Raw genomic sequence first — 22,652 nt, 5'->3', positions numbered from 1 at the left:
GAGATTCATCCAGCTGCTAATTATCTTCTAAAGCTAACTTGCTAACTTTTCACAAGCTTATTTATGTTTTTTTTATATATATACACATTTCTCAAAAGATGGTGACTGTATCCTTTTATTCTGACTATGACTAATTCAGATCAGACATTTCGAAAATTAATGTAGGTTTTCCTCTTCCAATCCCTAAATTGATGGATTTCATGCATAATAAGGGTCCCAGTATAAAATGAGTTTCCCTATTAAATTTTCCATTTACCTTCCCCAGCTCTGATTCCTATTCAAGTTTAGAAAAATTGGTATACTCAAAAGAAATCAATTCGATCCATGCCCAGAGGCTGCTTTCAGGGGCGCCTAAACCTGCAGTTCTTCTTTCCCCACAAATTTATCGCCTGTCCCACAGTCCTTTGTGCAGCAGTAAAGACGAGTGTCAAATCTCAAAGTGCAGAGACCACAGGGAAAGACACATGGCACCATTTTTGGAAGGATGTGCCACATTCCACCATTCAAGTATGAAACTGGAAAGATTAACTAAACTAAACAACATTCGGAGACCTCATATGTGTGTTTCTAGCTTATACCTAACACAAAAATATTGTTTAGTAATATTTAAATAAAATGAAAACTATTTACATAACAATATAAAAACTGTAGAATCTCTCAGAACACAAAGAGGCAAAACAACATAAGCTATTTAAGTCCACGTCAAGGCAGAAAAGTGTGACTGTAAGGAATAAGGGATTCATTCATTAAAAAAGACAGCAAACATCAGACTGTGCTGAACAACAAGTCCTTGCAGCACTATATTAATAATCATCTGCTTTTTAGTGACAAATGTCAGGAAAACCTAACAGTGTTTCTGTAAAATCTTGGCGTCTATGTGTCTATAGAACAGCGTCCTTGGCATGTAAGTTTCTGGAACACCATTCTTCCTCAGGATATTTCTTTATTTGGTGTTTTCATAAAGTATCGGGTTCTCTAATGTTTGACCAAAATTTCCCATAACTTTTAAACTGGGTCAAGTAACTGGTGACTTTGAAGGCCAAAACATATGATTGGCACAAGTTTCATACTTGTCAAACCATTCAGTGACCCCCTCAGCGGCCTGTTGAAAGTGCTATTCTGGAAGACACCAGGTGAGCACTTAAAACAAGTTTGTATTTATTTAAAATCACGCTTAGAGATATGCAGACCCAAACAATCTAGCATCATGCCTCTCACAGCATAACAGAGCAGCTGGATACCCTTATTGTATGTGTCACAGCACGAGGATGAGAAAGTGTGGACCCAAATGCAGATGACGGAGATGGAAGAGAATATTAAGAAAAAAAGCCTTTATTTAGGGCTGCACAAAACTGCAAACATAAGGCAAGGGAAGCCCGAGATAAACTAACAAAACTAAACTGGGAAAAGCTAAACACCAAATCAGTAGATACATAGAGAAAAACCTGAATCTTGAAACCTGAGAGCTGGAAAACCTGAAACTTGGAAACTCGAGGGGAGATAAGCAGATGGACCAACAGGGGAGAAGAGAAGACTAAATACACAAGGATAACAAGGAGATGTGAAACAGAAGGAAAACACAGCTGGGACTAATCAGAGACACATGACAGGGAAGGAACATTGAACGCACTAAAAACAATATTAGGGATGATTAAAATAAAACAGGAAACACGAGAAACAAGCTGAGACACAGACTCGACTCTGGGATGAACAGATATGAGAACATAACTGACTTGACGTGACACATGAAAGACAGAGGAGGCACAGTAACAAAAACTAGGACTAGAACCAACAAATATAACCAGAAACTAATTGAAAGAATATTAAAAAACCAGGAAACACAAAAACACTGGGTCCCCAAACCCATGACCATGACAGTATGATTCAAGGAATTGTGTTTTTCTTTCATTTTTTTCTCTTTTCTATATTAAAACAGGTATTGAGTTCAAATTTCTCACCACAGTGTGTATTGAAATTATCCTCTAACAGCATAAACACAGCCTACGGTTCACTATTATCCATCCATCAATATGTTCTAAAAAATGTTTTATATGTTCTACAGATGTAATGGAAAGAAAACATGTCTTTTACGTCTTTCAAGGCCTTATCCTGAGCTCACTGACTTTCTGGCTTTTGGATTGAAATATTTTAGTTGAGCATAATTCTTACAAAACATTCCTGACAAAATAAAGAGAACTATTAGAAAACCAAATAGGCACGGTTACAGATGAGTGACCTGTTTATTTCCTTTCATTTTTAGTTATTTTATTTTATTTCATTTATTATCTTCATATTAGGGCTAAAAATGAATCAAATTGTACACTTAAATAACAAAGGAGCTCAGTCTTTTTAGTTGTTCTTTTTTCTAACTCAGCTGTCTCTTGGAAAATGAATCAAAATAAGCATCATTTCTTAAAATGAATGAATGAATAATTACAAGGAAAAGAATAACAATGATAAGTTTTGGCAAACTTGGGAAATAAATAATTAAACACTGTGAAGTCAAAAACTATTTTAGGCAGATAAGTCCACAGAAAAGGAGAATTATCAAGCAAGGTGATATTGGGGTAAAAGGTAGCGCAACAAAGAGTGTTTTTTTTTTATCCTTTGGTAAAATCAGTAGTTTGTCTCTGGGGAGGCGAAGCTGTTTCTCCTCTGTCGCCTACTCTGTCATCCATGCTCAAAAGATGGGACCTAGGTGGGGAGCAGAGCGCAGCAAGTGATGAAGACATCCTTAGTGAGAGGGAGTGAAGGGAATGAGGGAGACGCACCACAAGGAATGAAGCTTACACTTCACAGCATTCAGAGAACCACAAGGAGACACTGGGGAGGCACCGTGTTCAGTATCAGGCATACATGTCCTAGGATAAAGGTAGGAGTGCTACCCAAGAAAACAAGAAAGGGCTGCATCATGAAAGACTTCACAAGGTTATTCTGAAGTGATGGTTTAAAGACTTTTGGAGCCATTTGAAGATGTATACTTCTGCATTATGGCATGGTGCTTTGAAAAAAAAATGCTGATTTGCTGAAAGCTTCCTCTTGTCTAAAACACTGTCTCAATGCAACCGACAAGTCTACAACCTTGACTTGACCATTATTTTATTCAACTCGCTTACTTTAAGTGATGTTTCACTCTCTAGTGTTAATATAGTAGAACAATCTTTGCATGATGTCCTCCACAGCTGCTCCGCCATGGCTCGGATTATATATAGAGGTGCATGCAGAAATGATTAATGCTTTACAGGCAGAAGACACTGTGCCTTCTGGGGTTTAATAAACATCCCTTGATGTCACATGGAGGAAAATGGTATTTGTTTACGGCAAAATGTACTCGACACAGCCCAAGTTTTGGCTCTTTAACAGTGCTAACCTACAGTCACGCAGGGTCTACTCAGGACAGGCTAAATTCAAAATGAGAAGCAAAACTTTTGCCTGCAAGGTCTCATGCTATTAAGTGTGTACAAGGGAGATGAAAATAGATACCCTAAAATAATGCAGTTGAAAAAAAAACCACACTTTTGTGTTTTAGCACTATTTAATATAGGGAACATAGGACTGATGCGCAGCACAGAAATGCTTTGGCTGGATAATAATGCTATTATACTTTCCTCAATATTTTTTCCCTTTCCTAGACACTCTGCCTGTCTTTGCCAATGATCTGCAAACTAATCCTAGTGCACCGCATTCAACTAAAACTAAGCTAGCAGTTAATGATGGATGGAATGAGTCAAAAGATTAAAAAACTGAGTGCTCCCAAAAAGATAACTGAATCCTGGAATCCTTTCTTGTGACAATAGATAACATCATTTACTATTAAAATCTGTAACCACATCAAGCATATGACTTTGTATTTGAGAAAATAATTACAGTATAAAATGGGAAAATGTTATCATATTTATCCATCCATGTCTTTAGCAGAGCTTAGTGTTTGAAATATCATAGCACTTCCTATGATGTAAGTTTTTAGATACTTTTTGCCCATCAGATCTCAAAGGATTCTTTACTGCTACCTCTACTTTTGCTGCTTTATAGTTTTATGCATACAAAGGCAAAAGAAACTTAATCAGTGCACATAACTGGCTTACATCAGCTCTTTTTACACATAAACTCCTTAAAATGTTGGAGAACTGTGTTGGTATATTGTACGAAGTTGCCCTTTTTAACTGCACATAGCGGGAAATAACCTGCTTCAGACTTGTTTGCAATTCTGTTCACGTTTAGTAAAGCAGAGGGAGTTGCCTGCATAGAGTGCAGTTCCCACTCCCTGAGTGAGAATTTACTAGACTATTACTGCACATGGATTAAAGAATGTTTAATGTTAGAACCAAATGCAACAAACATTTGTATTCTCCACGTTTAAGTTTAAACTTCTAAGTGCATCTGTGAAAACAGCTAGACGGTGTGTCATGATAGCTCATGCAGACTATGTCAGGCCAAATATTGCATCCTAAAGTCTTTTAGTGGACAGAATATAAGCAGATGATATGACGCAAGCATCAGATGCTTGTTTTTTGTTTGTTGTGTGAAATCTCTTGGTATGAAAACAGGCTTACTCATGAGGCTTCAGCCTTGGCATGCGTTGGCCGCCCTGCTGATGAGTGCCTGGTGAATGTCAACTGAATGAGGCACTGAATGAGCTAGAGGGTAAAAATGGCTTGTTGTTAATGTGGCCTCAAATGAGATACAGTATGGCTCCAAATGTGATTTCAAGATTATGCCGCAACCCAGTTGAAGCTCATTAGTAGCAAGATTGGAGCAAAATATTTCACTGTTTTACCAATGAAGGTTAAAAACCCTGCTTCTCTGTTAATAAAAGATTTCATGTTTGAGTGCGTTTTGAAAAAAGCAAAAATGCGTAAAGGGGATATTTTCTGACAAAACTGAGTATGGAAGGGAGCCCCCCCCCCCAAAAAAAAAAATCAGAGAGAAATTCCTTTACTTTGAATTAGTGACACACAGACTGTCAGTTCAATGTTGGGTTGAAAGAATCATTGAGGAAGCCCATGGGTTGTTTACTTTTGCCTCATTTATTACCACAGGGTTTTCACAAAGGCAGACATTTAATAATTCAACTGAATTCATTTAATTCTTCTTCTTTTTTTTAGTACAGTGGGCTCCAAGCCAACATATTATATTGGCTCTATAAGCTGCTCAAGTTAGAGAAGCGGAAAAAACACTCCTCAAAGGATAGTCTAATGTTTATTGCAGCGTTTCCTCATAGTGAGATATGCGTCTTTTTTTCTTGTCAGTCAGCAAAACTTTGAAAGAAGTAAATTTCAAGTGGAAGTATGTTTCATAGATATATCTTTTCCACATGTCCTCAGATCAGAAATATCATCCTAGCAACCTATTAAGCAGAGCATTTTAACATTTAACATTGTGGTGAGCAGAGATGGGCAGTAACGCGTTACTTGTAACGCGTTACTGTAATCCGATTACTTTTTTCAAGTAACGAGTAAAGTAAGGGATTACTATTGCAAAAACGGTAATTAGATTACCGTTACTTACCCATAGGAACGCTGCGTTACTGCATTACTAAAACCGTGATTTTTTGCAAGAATGTCTCATGACAGTGACGTAAGCAAGTGCGACGTTCGTGACAACAGCTGTGTGCGGATCAACAGTGGCTCATATATCGAGTGCTGGAGAGTATTATTAATCCTTTATTTATCCAGGTAAAAAATCTCATTGAGATTAAAAATCTAATTTCCAAGAGAGACCTAGTATGAGCATGCAGTGTTTAAAGCGTGGAAGTACTGACCTTACTTTAAGTTTGGTTCCATAAAAAGTGACAAAAACATTAGTGTCCGTTGTGCGTGGGAAGAAAACTTATTTTTACAGCGAAAAAACCCCCCTAAACTTCCAAGCAAGCACCGAGTGCGCTACGACGTAATGGGAAATTCACAGAGAAACTCGCGGATTCTTCCACTGACCGCCGCGGCACACCTGTACCAGGGTAAACCTCCGCCTACCCTACTCCTGCTTTACAGGTGAACATAGAGCAAAAGGACCGCTAGTTTTTGACTTTATTTCTTTTTTGCTGTGTTTTCTTGCATCTATTTGAAAGAGTGAGTATAAACACGAAAAAAAAAAAATATATATATAGTTTATGTGCTGGAATGTGCAGAAAATAGGTTTAAATATTAAACAAATCTCTTCCAGTCAGAGAATGTTGCATATAATTACATTTTTGCTTGATGCATAAAGTTAAAAGATTAAAACAAATAAAACAAGTTTTAAAAAGGGATTTTTCCATTTGATTACATTTTGTATGACAGGTTATGTAGAAAAAGTAGAATTGGGCTGAAAGGTCTATCGATTTATCACCTATTCAGGTTGTAAATCGTGTTTTTAAAAAGTAACTAAGTAACTAAGTAATTAATTACTTTTGAAAAGAAGTAATCAGTAAAGTAACGGGATTACTTTTTGGGGGAAGTAATCAGTAATTAGTTACTGATTACTTTTTTCAAGTAACTTGACCAACACTGGTGGTGAGCATTGTGAAATAGTCCATTTAAATCAAATTTTGATCTTTTCTTACACCAAACCAAGTAACAATGCTGCTTAAGTCTAATCAAAGAGCAGTTTAAAAGGAAACTAAAATTACAGTCTGTTTATCCTCACATATTGTCATGTTTTCTTCTCCTCACCCCCAACCAATGGCTGCCCCTCTCTGTCCCTGGTTCTGCTGGAGGTTTCTTCCTGTTAAAAGGGAGTTTTTCCTGTCCACTGTCTCCAGAGCGCTTGCTCATAGGGGATCTGATTGTTGAGCTTTTCTGTTTTCTCTATATTATTAAAAGGTCTTTATCTTACAATATAAAGGACTCTAAGGTAAATGTTTTTGTGATTTGGTGCTACATAAATAAAACTGAATTGAATTTGCTGTTTGTTGAAGTTGCTGGCATGTCACTGACATGGACAGGGTGTTGTTTAACATCAATGTTGTGATACAAAGTCTTTTATGGAATTTACTGAGACAGGACTCACTCCAAACCCATCGCATACAAATGCCGATAAAGGACCTATAGCCAATATGCTGAGACTCACTGGATAAGGACAATGTTCAGGGCCCTGTTTCAGGAAGCCGGTTTAGTGGAAAAACTGAGTAAGTATACCCTGAGTTAACGAAAACTCTGGGTTTTCGGTTTCACAAAGCGAGTTCAGCTGAAGCCTGAGTGAGTCACTATGACGACACACGCCGTGAAGCTAACCTGCCCCCTAGCAGGTTTACTACAACTAACCCTGACTGTCTCCGCCTCTTTGTCGGAAACCTGACAGTAGGAAGTGTCAGACATGGCGTGTCCCTTCCTTGAAGAGCCAGTAGATCGTGAAGCCCAAATTCTCCGCAGAGCTCTCCGCCGGGAGAGAGTGATCAGAGCGCGTTTGGACATTTTATCATATCCTGATGATTGTCTGTGCGAACGTTACCGTTTCTCAGCACAATCTATAACTTATTTGGATAACATCCTCAGGCCATATATTACGCATGTGACACATCGCGGACATGCTCTCAGTTCTGTACATATTATTTGTATTGCACTTCGGTTTCTTGCAAACGGGAGCTTTCTGTATAATATTGGTGAAGCTGAGCACGTTTCCAAGGCTACCGTCTGTCGGGCAGTCAGGAATGTTACAGTTGCACTGAAACGTCTCCTGCACTCGTTTGTGGTGTTCCCCGGTCACAGACCCACAAGATTCATCAAAGAGGGATGCCACAAAATTGCAGGTATCAGGATGACCAAAACTTAATTCATGATGTGGTGATACTTGAACTACTACTTAAATTTTACATTTATTTTCAGGGTTCCCAGGCGTGATTGGCTGTATAGATGGTACTCACATTCCAATCATTGCTCCTTCAGTAAATGAAGGAGACTATGTGAACAGGAAGTCTTTCCACAGCATTAATGTACAGGTACATAGTTCCCTGTAGCATTTCAAACTAACAAATTATTTCATTATAGTAATGGATGCTAATTTGTGTTCTCTGCACTGTGAAGATCATATGTGATGCTGCCAACATTATCACAAATGTGGAAGCCAAGTGGCCAGGCTCTGTCCATGACTCACAAATATTCCGTGAATGTACACTGAGCACAAAATTTGGACATGGTGAGTTGAAAATACTTTAAAATATATAAAGACCAATTGCTTCAGGGACATTTGAACTGAAGTGTATCCTTCTGTCTTAGGAGAGTTCACTGGCTACTTGCTTGGTGATAGGGGGTATCCATGTTTACCCTATTTGCTTACCCCTTACTCTGACCCTGAACCGGGCCCACAGCAGCGATATAATCTGGCTAATTGCAGGACAAGAGCCAGAGTTGAAATGACTATCGGAATGCTTAAGGCCCGGTTCCAGTGCCTGCAAAGACTCAGGGTCACCCCAGAAAGGGCATGTGACATTATTGTGGCATGTGTGATTCTTCACAACATTGCCACAATTAGAGGAGAACACTGTCCTTCTGAACCAAACAGCAGTGATCCAAACCATGAACATCCTGACCCTCCCACGGACATACAAGATGGAAGAGCAGTCAGAGACACCATATGTCACAATCATTTCTTTTGACCCATCACCTCAACATGTTGAAAGAAGAATAAACAGATTTTTTGTTCAACTGGCTTTACTGGTCACCTGTGTTTCCTGTACACAAAGTATTAAAAGATGTAAACCTCATAAAGTGTCTCTGTTGCTTCCTCCTCTGTAACAGCTGTCAATGTTTCTTCATTATTTTCCTGTAGTAAAGAAATAAACAACATTGCTGTTCTACTGTAAACTCATATAATCTGTGGAGTATTACTCACAACTGCATGTTGGTCTGGCTCAACAGGAGGCTGCACCAGATGCAGTACACCATCACCATCAACTGATAGAATATGAGGTTTATACAGGTCACTTATAACTTACAAGGGACCAAATGGCAATTAACAAACATACCAATCACCTTACACGTCATTGTCATTATGCTCTCAAAGACAACCAAGACTGAGGGAAGGCAAAATCAGTAGGAAAATAACTTCACTACAAAATAATCCATTATGGTAAAGAGTTTATCAAATGAATGAGTAGCACTGCAAAGGTGACTGTGAAGAAAGGATGTATGCACATCATGTATTATTTTGAATTTACCCCCTATGTAGGCACTTGTGTCTTGCGGGGTTATTGACTCAGAGGATGTCCCCGCAGAGATGCCTTCGGCCACAGGGCGCCCACTGTTTTGGCTGAGGGCCAACTGCTCAGCCTCTGTGAGTGGTGGTGGTGGAGGACCCCCACCTGTTTTTCGGGCCTCCGCTTTTTTTCTGTCGGCTATAACGGGTCACATTTGAGCATACAGAGTAAGCAAATATGTACTTGTAATGTGCTCAGATAATTTCAATAAGTGCTTACAGACAGAAAATTAATGTAGCCTCTAACTGCAATTGATTTACATCGGACAAACAGACCAAGCACTATGGCTCATAATACAATTACACCTTACCTGTTTGGACTATATTTTTATATTTCATTTTTACTTGCTGCCAGGAACGTTTGGGGCCTGTTGGGTTGCACCTGCGCTCACATCACGTCACAAAATAAAATGTATAAAATAACAAATAAAATAACATATGATAAAATAACATATGATAAAATAACGTGTTAAATGGGTGGAAATCCCTAGATCAATGTTTAAATTAACACTCACGCATTGACTCTGTCGGCTATGTTTTGCCATGCATGCTCACTTTCTTTTGCAGCTGTTGCTGTGTTACTTTTTTCCGCGGAATTTGCATGTTATCGGCATATGCTGCCATCAGAATTTCGGCCTCAAGCGCTGTAAAATACATTGACCGCGCCTTCTTTCCCTCCGTCTCCATGGTGACTCGCTTAATCTGTGCTCCACTGATCAGGGCTTTATGTATCCTCGTCCGCGCGCTTCACTTGGGGTTAAAGCAACTCCGCGTTGACTGAACTAATTGTTATCAGCCTTTCTGAAACCGAATATTCCGAGTTGGACAGTTCGGGGTTACTCAACCCTGCGTATCGTTTTTCACTCTGAGTTTTCTAAACCGGCTTCCTGAAACAGGGCCCAGGTTTAATACAGTAAAGGGGATTATTTTAACCAAGACCATATTTCATTCTTAAACTTAAACAAGTAATTTTTAGTTACCAAACCCAATAAGCTAGTTTTTGATGCCTGAAAAAAGAAGCAGCATAAAGTAACATAAACCTAACCACCAAGTGAAAGCAAACAGAGAGAAAACACCAACACTAATCTGTGAGAGAAAACAAAATATGAACCTTGATTCTGGCTGTGCTGCAAACCCTCTTACTTCATTGTTTATACTTTGCAGCTCTTTACAAGAGTACCATTATTGCTTAGCATCAAGGAATAAGTGTCAAGACACCAATGTCAAAGGACATCTTGTGCGTATCTCTGCAGCACCATTATTGCAAAAGAACAATTTTTGACACAAAGTGACAGAAAAAAATGGTGGAAAATTCCTTTTCATTGACAAAAATCTTTAGATTGAAAACTCTGATTCCACAAATTCCTGAAAAATATGGATATAATGTTGACATAAGATTGTAGCCAAAAAGGCAAAGATCATATCGTTTTTTGCATATAACACTTTTGTATGGAATCAGTTGAATATGTTCTGGTGGTGACACCCCTCTGCAGAACATTAAGTGTGATGAGCAGGAACGTGACACAGAGGATAAATGAGAGAGTAGAGGAGAATCATATCAAGGACTCTCAAACAATCCCCTATGATGACCTGAGGCGTGCTAAAAGACGACATAGCAAACACTTCAGAGTGCAAGTGATAAGTCTGACAAAATTGGCATTCTTTCTGAGGGAGGAGAATTAGGACACTGTCACTTTGTGTCGATTCTGGCCAAGATGTTTGCCTCATTTTCCCAAAACATCCAGGACACAGAGGAAACAATTGCTCACTAACAATCCATCAAACCCTGCCACCCAAACAAGCTTCTCCAAGCATAAACACACAAACTGGCATGCAAGCATTCACACACAGCCACTAAACTCTTCTTACTTGTGCACTGAACTGCTGTGTCTGCAGGCATTGCTGTCCAAGGGCTTGGCTTGTGCACCATTAATCCCACCCATGAATTTATAAATGAGCACCTAAATATACACAGTGTTTAATTAAAGTTAGATGTCTATTACTGAAGCAAATCCCAGTTATATGGGAAGAGAAGGTAATCAGTCCCTCTACACCTTCATCCCTGTATCCACGGATTACAAATACATCTTATTCATCCTAAATATTAATCGAAAATATTTCTAAAATTACATGACATGATGTTGTGGAGATGTCACACGTTACCAAACCATTGTCTCAAACACACAGCACCACAAAAAGCTAATTGCTTTGAGCAACATGCACAGATCAACTAGGAGCAAGCTTTCCAAGGTCAGGATGTGTTATTATGAGACAAATACCCTTTCCCTGTAATCTTTGGAATGTCGCATAGAAATCACTTTGGGTAATAACAAATAATGACCGGATTTTTACCATTGGGGAAAGAGATTTTTTTTTTTCACCCACCAAAGCCTTAAATTATGACCTTAGCTTTACAGCAATGGATATGTCACTGCTCTCAGAATGAAACATCAATTTTTCTGCCTGGAAACAAGTGTGTCCTGTGAAGTTTTAAAATCACACTATAATGAATTCATTACATGTGAATAACATGTTATAATTTATGCACCAAAATGTCTCCCATTCTGGCTTTCGTCGTTGCTTTATACAAATCTACCAGACAAATTATTCTACATAGAACGGGACATGAAAAAGGTATAAAAAATTAAAGAGAAAAGGCCTTATTGTTTTGACTGGTGGTTCAAAATGTGTACAGTGATCCCTCGCTATAAAGCGGGTCACCTTTCGTGTCCTCGCTGTTTCGCGGATTGTTTTTGTGCAATTTTGCACTTATTTATTTTTAACAGCGCATTGTGTTCTGCATCCTGATTGGCTGTGGACCATTGTCAGTCAATCTCGTGTTGTGTCTCCTGTACAGTACAGAATGCGTCCAGCTTGCGAAATTTACATAAATCTTTGATTGCTAGCAGTGTGACGCTGAAGTGCTGTACTGTATGTTTGTAAGTTTTCTCCCCAACGAACACAACAATGTCGACAAAACATTTTGCACCGTCAAAAGCACCTGCAGGTGCCTTTGGTTTCATTCTATTGAGAGCTTTGACAGTGTTTAAACAAGAGAGAAAAGTGTGAAAATGTTTATGCCTGTCTGAGAAAAGTGTAAACAGTGTGTAGTGAGGGGTTATAATAATGGTAAAAAATAAAGTTGGCTGTTTCGCGGACTTCACGTATCGTGGTTTATTTTTAGAATGTAACTCCCGCAATAAACAAGGGACCACTGTATTTTAACTATGAAGGCATCAGTGGTACTTGCATTTGAATAAATCCAATGCTGTTCACCTGTTACAGGACCAGAGTTATATGCAACAATACTATCATTTTTGTCATTTGAAGCTGAAACTGGTGTTAATTATTGCAACCATTGACCTTTGCGGCCTAGCTATCACTTCTTACAAAAGAGACTGTAAGTTCCACTTACTTCCTTTACATTTTGTTGAATGTATACACAAAGCAGTGTAATGCGGATTTTATCCATTCATCTATTCTCTTAACTGCTTTTCCAGTTCTGGGTTACAGGGTGCTGGAGCCTATGCTTGCTGTCATGGGATGAGAGGCAGTGTACACCTAGACTGATTAAAACCCAAATCAACTGATCAGAGTTTCCTAAAAACTCGAATCAGTCAAAATAACTGCAACTGGTACAACTCTAACTGTAATACATGACTGCTTACAGTTTGAGTCAATTTGGTCTTTAACACTATGGCCAATATCTACTGGAAGCGATATCCCTCACAGCATAGGAGTGCAGGAAAAAGACTTCTCAAACTTGCAAGAAATTGAAGGACAGCAGTGTGAGTGTCAAGAGTTCAGGGTTTAGCCTTTTAAAACTCATTGATTGAATTCTTGGCAGCAGATGCATTAAAATGATAATTCTTATTTATGAAGCCCTTTTAAAAATTAAAATACTCACCATGTACCGCTTCCTATTAATTGACTTTTTTCTTTCTCATTTTCTTTCTTTTGCCTCTCTGCTTTTTTCTTTACTTCCCATTGAACTTGACACACTAATAGGTTATGAATAATTCTGTTTCAGTTTAGACGGCAATTAGCTACAATGCCAGGGGCCATTCTTCTTCCTTTCTAGTGGAGTGGTGATTTAAGACCCAGCTGAGTAAGGGGGCTCCAGCCGTCCGACAACCACATCATTTTCTTCTTTCAATCCAAGAGTGAAACACAAAAGAGTTAACTGAGCAAATCCTCTCTCATTGATAAAGTCTTTCTCTACACAGAATTATCCGATCGCTTACCAAAAAGAAAATAAAAGGGTCACAGGCTTAGTTTAAATATATATGTTAAAAGAACTAAAATGAAAAGAAAAAGAAAACATCACCAGTTCCTGGGGGCAAAAGAAAAAAATCTTAATACTGGAGTAAGGTTGTCAAATGCTGTCCCTCTCTGGTGTTCCACTGAAAAATTTTACAATTGCTAATTAGCCACAGGACCACATGGAGAACAGCATGTCTTTGCTCTGGAATTGATACATCAGAGGCAAGCAAAGCAGCTGTTGTAAGAGGGACTTAAATACAAGAATTACAGCACAGGCTGAGCAATAGGTTACAGGCACAAAACCACAAAACCTCCTCTAGTGATTGAAACAAAGAGGCAACAATATAAAAAGGTAAATGGAAGAAAACAAATATTCATGTGAATTAAATGAACATGTTTGATAAAAATAAATATAAAAAATCAAAGATCAAATCAAAATAGGTGCTTTATTGAAAATTGGTAAGACTTCTGAACAGTTGCTTTTATAGTAGAAAGATGTCTTCCTATCAACTTGAATTGTTAGTTGGATCAATTTTATGATCCTTGCTAACACACCCTCAGGAACCAAATTTCTTTTAACTTCATATTTGAAGGAAGCAATAAACGTCTGATGGCAGAAATTCAAGATAACGATCATTAATGAAATTTAATCAATTCCTCCATAGCCCAAGGACCTATCCCTCCACAAGAATACAGGGAACATGTTTAACTATTCTTGATGTCATTAAGACAATGAAAAAAAAATACATCCTTAAACAAGAAAAAATAATACTGCATCAACCTATAAAAATCACCTCTTTGTAAGATATCTTTGGTATTCATTGAGTGAGGGTAAATAATTCACTTGCCGCCTCTACTCCCATTGTTTTCTCTCTGAGCCAACATCCATCTGATTAGTGTGTCATTTAGTGTGTCATATTAATTAACGAAAGACCAAGACAGACTTTTAATTCATTTGAAAGCCTGATGCTTAACCTTGTCCACCCCAGCTGTAAAACTCAGAAACCAGTCTTACTTGATTGATTGATTGAATCTTTATTTTGAACATGTTGAAAAAGTATAAAAAAAAAAAAATAGAATTAAAAGAGACAAATGAACAAAGCAAACAAAAGGAAAACGAGCAACCACAACTCCAAATAACGTCCATGTTCAAAAAGGAGCAGGAAGAAGCATAAGCTTATTTAATCCCACCCCTTTTCCACTATCTAGTATCAATAGACTACAGAAATACCTCCTTGTAATTACATTATATGTTATGTGTAATTTTTTTTTTTTTTTAATATATACACATATATGTTTCTATCTATCCATACCTACGTATATACACACATACGCACATATACACATTTTCAATAACCCCATTAACACCTGAAGGATACACAACCTACAATTTTATATATATTTAATATATATATATATACATACATACACACATACATACACACACATACACATATATATATATATACATATATATACACACATACATACACACACATATATATATATATATATATATACACATACACATATATATACATATATATATACATATATATACACATACATATATATATATACATACATACATATACACATACATATATACCCATACCAACAAACCCGTGCATGCGCACACACATGAAAATATTAGACAAGAACACCCTATCAAATCTCTACCTTTTCCCTGTACCCTGTAAAAACCATATCCTTAAACCGCTTTTTAAACTGCGCCATGCTTGGACATTGCTTCATATCTTTACTTAGTCTGTTCCACAGCTTCACTCCACACACAGAGATGCAAAAACTTTTTAATGTTGTACGGATACGAGGATGTTTTAAATTTAATTCCCCCCTCAAATTGTATCCCCGTTCCCTTTTAGAAAACAGTTTTAGAATATTGTCAGGAAGCAGGTTATTTATTGCTTTATATATAATTTGTGCTGTGAGAAAATGAACCAGATCTGTGAATTTTAGAATTTTTGATTTTAAGAATAGTGGATTTGTATGATCTCTGTAACCAGTTTTATGGATTATCCTTATGGCCCTTTTTTGTAATATAAAGATTGATGATAGCGAACATTTGTAAGTATTGCCCCAAACCTCTGCACAGTAATTCAAATACGGTGCAATCAGGGAACAATAGAGAATGTGGAGTGATTTGTGGTCCAGAATGTGTTTTACTTTACTCAAGATTGAAACACTTCTTGAAATTTTGTTATGTATATGATTTATATGAGACTTCCAGTTTAATTTATCATCTATAATCACACCAAGAAACTTATGTTCAAGTACTCTTTCAATTTCCACACCATCTACATGAATCTGCACTTGTGCATTTCTAAGGGAATTCCCAAATAAGATAATTTTAGTTTTACTTAGATTTAGCGATAGTTTGTTCCTGTTAAACCATTTTTTAATTTTGCACATTTCTGAAGTAATTGTATCCAGCAGCTCCTTTAGATTCCCCCCAGAACAAAAAATATTTGTGTCATCTGCAAATAATACTAATTTTAATATATCAGATGCCTTACAAATATCATTTATATAAATAATAAATAATTTTGGACCCAGTACAGAGCCTTGTGGAACACCACAAGCAATGTCCAAGCATGATGAGGAATGGACACCCAGCTTCACAAATTGTTTCCGGTCTCTTAAATAATTTTTCACCCATTGCAGTACAACCCCCCTAATCCCATACCGTTCCAGTTTATTAATTAATATGTCATGATTGATTGTGTCGAATGCTTTCTTGAGATCCAGAAATACTCCAGCTGCATACTGTTTCTGATCTATAGCATTCGTAATCTCCTCAATTGATTCGATTAATGCCAGAGATGTTGATCTTTTTGATCTGAATCCATATTGACTGTCAGAGAGTAATTTATATTTATCTAAGAATTTGTCTAATCGTTTATTAAACAGGTTTTCTAGGATTTTGGAGAATTGTGGTAGTAAAGAAACAGGCCTGTAATTTGTGAAGTGGCGTCTATCCCCGGTTTTATACAGCGGCACAACTTTAGCTATTTTCATTTTGTTTGGCACTTTTCCCGTCTGAAATGATAAGTTGCAAATATATGTTAGAGGTCCTACAATTCCTTCAATGACCTTCTTGACGATTTTCATGTCAATATCATTACAATCAGTGGATGTTTTATATTTACACATGTGTACAATGTCAATTATTTCTTTTTCCTCCACTGATGTGAGGAACATTGAGTTAGGGTTCCTATCAATCAGGTTTTCACTACAGTCTACTGATGGGAGTGACTCAGGAATTTGTTCTGCCAGTTTTGGTCCAATATTTACAAAATAATGATTAAAGCTGTTGACCTTATCAGCAGTGTTTTCCATAATATTGCCATTATCGATAAAGTATTGTGGATAACTTTGTTGTCCAGAATTATTTTTAATGATACCGTTTAAAACATCCCATATTCCTTTCATATTATGTTTATTGTTGTTCAATATTTTACTATAATACTCCTTTCTACATACACGTATAATATTGGTCAACTTATTTTTGTATTTTTTATATTTATTTTCAGCTTCTTTTGTTCTTTGTTTTAGGTATTCCCTATAGAGTGTATTTTTCTTTTTACATGCATTTTGTAAACCCTTAGTGAGCCATGGTCTATCTGAATATTTGTGCTTTCTGTTGTATTTTATTGTTGGACAGTTTTTATCGTACAACTCCATGAATATTCTTAAAAATATGCCATATGCAATATCAATATCAGCTTCTTTGTACACCTTGTCCCAGTCCTGATTTAATAGATCGTTCTTAAATGCAGTCATAGTTTCTTCTGTCCTTACACGTCTGTATCTCAGTTGTTCTTCATGCTGATTTTTCTTATAATTAGTGTCATAAACTGCAAAAACTGGTAGGTGATCACTGATGTCATTAATTAATATTCCGCTCACAATGTTGTTTTCCATATTGTTAGTGAAAATATTGTCAAGTAAGGTGGCACAATGTGGTGTAATTCTGCTAGGCCTGGTTATTTTAGGATGTAAACTCAAACTGTACATAGTGTTTAGGAATTCGTCGGTCATTTTATGCTTTTTTGGATTCAACAGGTCAATATTAAAATCACCACAGATAAACATAACTTTTTGATTTGTTTTAGAGAATACTTGTTATCGTCTATCGTCCACCTGGGCCTTACACAGAGTTTCTCTCTGATTTCTCAAACTTTTTATCTGATTTAGTGCTCAGCTCAGATAAAATAATTATTGTGGGTGATTTTAACATCCATGTAGATGCTAAAAATGACAGCCTCAACATGGCATTTAATCTGTTATTAGACTCAGTTGGCTTCTCTCAAAATGTAAAAGAACCCACCCACCACTTTAATCACACTCTAGATCTTGTTTTAACATATGGCATAGAAACTGAACATTTAACAGTGTTTCCTGAAAACCCTCTCCTGTCTGATCATTTCCTGATAACATTTACATTTACAATAATTGATTACACAGCGGTGGAGAGTAGACTTTATCACAGTAGATGTCTTTCTGAAAACGCTGTAACTAAGTTTAAGAATATAATCCACCCACTGTTATCATCTTCAATGCCCTGTACCAACATAGAGCAGAGCAGCTATCTGAATACTACTCCAACAGAGGTTGACTATCTTGTTAATAATTTTACCTCCTCACTACGTACGACTCTGGATACTGTAGTTCGTGTGAAAATTAAGACCTCAAATCAGAAGTACCTGACTCCGTGGTATAATTCTCAAACACGTAGCCTAAAGCAGATTACTCGTAAGCTGGAGAGGAAATGGCGTGTCACAAATTTAGAGGATCATCATTTAGCCTGGAGAAATAGTGGGATGCTTTATAAGAAAGCCCTCCGCAAAGCCAGAACATCTTACTATTCGTCACTGATTGAAGAAAATAAGAACAACCCCAGGTTTCTCTTCAGCACTGTAGCCAGGCTGACAAAAAGTCAGAGCTCTACTGAGCCAACCATCCCTTTAACCTTAACTAGTAATGACTTCATGAACTTCTTCACAAATAAAATTTTTATCATTAGAGAAAAAATTACCAGTAATCATCCCACAGATGTAATATTATCTACAGCTACTCTTAGTACCATTGATGTTAAGTTAGACTCTTTTTCTCCAATTGATCTTTCTGAGTTAACTTCAATAATTACTTCCTCCAAACCATCAACGTGTCTTTTAGACCCCATTCCTACAAAACTGCTCAAAGAAGTCCTGCCATTAATTAATTCTTCGATCTTAAATATGATCAACCCATCTCTAATAATCGGCTATGTACCACAGGCCTTCAAGCTGGCTGTAGTTAAACCTTTACTCAAAAAGCCATTTCTAGACCCAGCAGTCTTAGCTAATTATAGGCCAATCTCCAACCTTCCTTTCATATCAAAAATTCTTGAAAGGGTAGTTGTCAAACAGCTAACAGATCATCTGCAGAGGAATGGCTTATTTGAAGAGTTTCAGTCAGGTTTCAGAGTTCATCACAGCACAGAAACAGCTTTAGTGAAGGTTACAAATGATCTTCTTATGGCCTCTGACAGTGGACTCATCTCTGTGCTTGTCCTGCTAGACCTCAGTGCAGCATTCGATACTGTCGACCATAATATCCTATTAGAGCGATTAGAACATGCTGTAGGTATTACAGGTACTGCACTGCAGTGGTTTGTATCATATCTATCTAATAGACTCCAATTTGTGCATGTAAATGGAGAGTCCTCTTCACACACTGAGGTTAATTATGGAGTTCCACAGGGTTCAGTGCTAGGACCAATTCTGTTTACATTATACATGCTTCCCTTAGGAAGTATCATCAGAAGATATAGTATACAGTTTCACTGCTATGCAGATGACACCCAGCTCTATCTATCCATGAAGCCAGATAACACACATTAGGACATAAAGACCTGGATGGCTGCTAACTTTCTGCTTCTTAATTCAGATAAAACTGAGGTTATTGTACTCGGCCCTGAAAATCTTAGAAATATGGTATCTAACCAGATTCTTACTCTGGATGGCATTACCTTGGCCTCCAGTAACGCTGAGAGGAACCTTGGAGTCATTTTTAACCAGGACATGTCCTTCAACGCACATATATAAACAAATATGTAAGACTGCTTTCTTCCATTTGCACAACATCTCTAAAGTTAGAAATATCCTGTCTCAGAGTGACGCTGAAAAACTAGTTCATGCATTTATTACTTCCAGGCTGGACTACTGTAATTCATTATTATCAGGAAGTCCTAAAAACTCACAGAAAAGTCTTCAGTTAATCCAAAATGCTGGAGGAAGAGTACTGACAGGTACTAGAAAGAGAGAGCATATTTCTCCTGTTTTGGCTTCCCTTCATTGACTCCCTTTTAAATCCAGAATTGAATTCAAAATCCTGCTCCTCACATACAAGGTCTAAAATAATCAGGCCCCATCTTATCTTAATGACCTTGTAGTACCATATCACCCTATTAGAGCACTTCGCTCTCGCACTGCAGGCTTACTTGTTGTTCCTAGAGTATTTAAAAGTAGAATGGGAGGGAGAGCCTTCAGTTTTCAGGCCCCTCTTCTGTGGAACCAGCTTCCAGTTTAGATTTGGGAGACAGACACTATCTCTACTTTTAAGATTAGGCTTAAAACTTTCCTTTTTGCTAAAGCATATAGTTAGGGCTGGATCAGGTGACCCTGAATCCTCCCTTAGTTATGCTGCAATAGACGTAGGCTGCCGGGGGACTCCCATGATGCATTGAGTTTTTCCTTTCCAGTCACCTTTCTCACTCACTATGTGTTAATAGACCTCTCTGCATCGAATCATATCTGTTATTAATCTCTGTCTCTCTTCCACAGCATGTCTTTATCCTGTTTTCCTTCTCTCACCCCAATCGGTCGCAGCAGATCGCCCCGCCCCTCCCTGAGCCTGGTTTTGACGGAGGTTTCTTCCTGTTAAAAGGGAGTTTTTCCTTCCCACTGTCGCCAAAGTGCTTGCTCATAGGGGGTCATATGATTTTTGGGTTTTTCTCTGTATCTATTATTGTGCGATCTACTGTACAATATAAAGCGCCTTGAGACGACTTTTGTTGTGATTTGGCGCTATATAAATAAAATTGAATTGAAATTTAAAAAAAGAAAATCCCACAAAACCCTGACACACAGCAGTGTGCTAACAGATATTCTCAAAATTATACCAAGTGCAAAACAACTGATCACACATGTTAGAAAAAAAATCTGATTATGTAAATATTCATTTTTATCGAGTATGCTACATGTTTTCCTTCAAATTAGGGCAAATGAAGGAAAGATCAGGGATGATGGGCATGTGCAAATATTTTTCGCACACAACTTAAGGTTAGTTCAGGAAATAAACGTTGAAATAGAAAGATTGTCTCACTGTATTATCAAAGAAATGAAATGGATACTCCTTTTTTTAAAGACAGTAAAATTATATCTAACTTCTAGAAATTTGAGCTAAATGGAGCTGCAAACAATACTTACTTTGCATTATTTTAAACACTTGTTTAATATTTTTGTTTCTTTTTGGGGTAAAAAAGATTTCTTCTGACATACAGGAAAACAGTATCTCTGTATCATTTTTTTAAACATCCCCCTATGGCACCGCATATTGAAGCTTCAGTCTTTTGAGTGATCAAGAGGCTTCTCCCTTGCCTGCAGGCGAGCAGCACAACCAGTTTTTCAGTATTTTCTCTCTGTCTGACCTGCAGACTTTGAACAGTCCCTCGCCATGCAATACATGTCCCACCCGAGCATCCCATTTTAACCAAAAAGACATTGACTTTTGGTGCTTTTAAAATGATGATACTCACACATAACCGTAAGAAAAACATTCCCTGAAGCCAGGACAACTTTCTCCCTTGTTGCCCGGTCGTAGATGCCCACATGGCATTCATAAGGCCCGTTGTCTGAGATCCTGACCTCTGGGAGTCTGCAAAGTAAAGGGTTACACTGTGAGTTGATACTCATGTTTCAATTTTTGTACTAACATCTGACAACAAAACAATTAGATTAGCAAGTACATACATGGGAAGATAACTATTTGTGTTCACAGAAGCTACTTCCAGCTGCTCCCTCATTCACTAGGGGTCACTACAGCAGGTAGTGCCACATGTTTAATTTGGGAGATTTTTACACCTTCCTGACACAATCCCCAAGGGATCTGTGTCTCCTCTCGGGATTAAACCAAGGCACTCTTGCTTGTCAGGTAAATGTGCAAACCATGACACTTTCACATAAAAACTGAATGTATCAATCAGTGTCAACAGAACAGCCTTGTAAAGGTTCAGTCATGATGCACGTTAGGGCTGTGCGATATGACCAAAATCTTATATCCCGATATAAGAATTCTATCGTCCCGATAACGATATAAATCACAAAAATTTGTGAAAATTTTTTTTTCTGTAAATTCTGTGAATCTCGGGCAGCTCGACTTGCGGAAAGTGTTTCCGGCTGCGCGTCATGTAGCTGGAGTCCAGTGTTTTAACAGATGCATGAAACTATACATTTCTAGACATAAGTTGTGAAGGCCGCCGTTTTCTTTGTGAGTATTTATTACACGGCGTGCTGCGGGGAAAAGCCTGTTCTAACGTTTGAGTCTAAGGTTTATTTTTTAGCACCTGGCGGCTCTTTTTTAATTCTCATCCGTAAATAATCTGCTCTTTCACGTGATTCAGTTTATTTTGAAAAGTCTCAACAGGATCTTGAGCTTTATTGTGAAAGGTTTATGTGGAACATAAACAAGCGGACACGCGATGGTGTTACCGTCGTTGTTGCTAACAACAACGCATAAAAACAGGCGCTTGTCTGTCAGTAGTGTGGTTATATTAAATATAAGAGAAAGAGAGAACTTTAAGAAATTAATATAGCCACTACAGTGACCATCAAAATGCTGAAAAAGTATTGCTGTAAACAGTTTATTTTGCGACACCACGAAACAAGCGATAGCGTAAAATGAAACGATAGACGTTTTTATATCGTCATCCGATATATATCGTTATATCAAACAGCCCTAATGCACGTGTATAATTGCTATCAAAATTAATCCAGAGTCCAGAGATGACTGCAGCCCAGCCCTTGAGCAATGAAACCCAGAGCGTCAGTGCTCCACCCAACATAAACTATGAAAACCAAAGTTTGGCCTTCAGGAAGTGTTTCTGTTATGGAATATGTTATTGTCGTAGCAACCAGGAAAATGGTAGAGAATATCGT

The 22,652-nt window shown here is 37.6% G+C and overlaps 1 protein-coding gene across 1 annotated transcript in view; it reads right to left on the bottom strand.

Moving 5' to 3' along the window:
• The window catches only part of igsf21a (immunoglobin superfamily, member 21a), a 203,676-nt gene that overhangs the window by 51,698 nt on the left and 129,326 nt on the right, over positions 1-22,652 (bottom strand). The window contains exon 4 of the mRNA XM_085354552.1: positions 21,254-21,372. Within this exon, the coding sequence (XP_085210678.1) occupies positions 21,254-21,372 (119 nt within the window). The remainder of the gene's footprint in view (positions 1-21,253; positions 21,373-22,652) is intronic.

The sequence above is a fragment of the Diplotaxodon limnothrissa genome, linkage group LG5 (assembly GCF_057381915.1).
Source record: "Diplotaxodon limnothrissa isolate DT_005_m linkage group LG5, D_limnothrissa_male_GT1.1, whole genome shotgun sequence".
NCBI classification, from domain to species: Eukaryota; Metazoa; Chordata; class Actinopteri; order Cichliformes; family Cichlidae; genus Diplotaxodon; species Diplotaxodon limnothrissa.
This window is presented reverse-complemented; position numbering and strand designations above follow the sequence as displayed.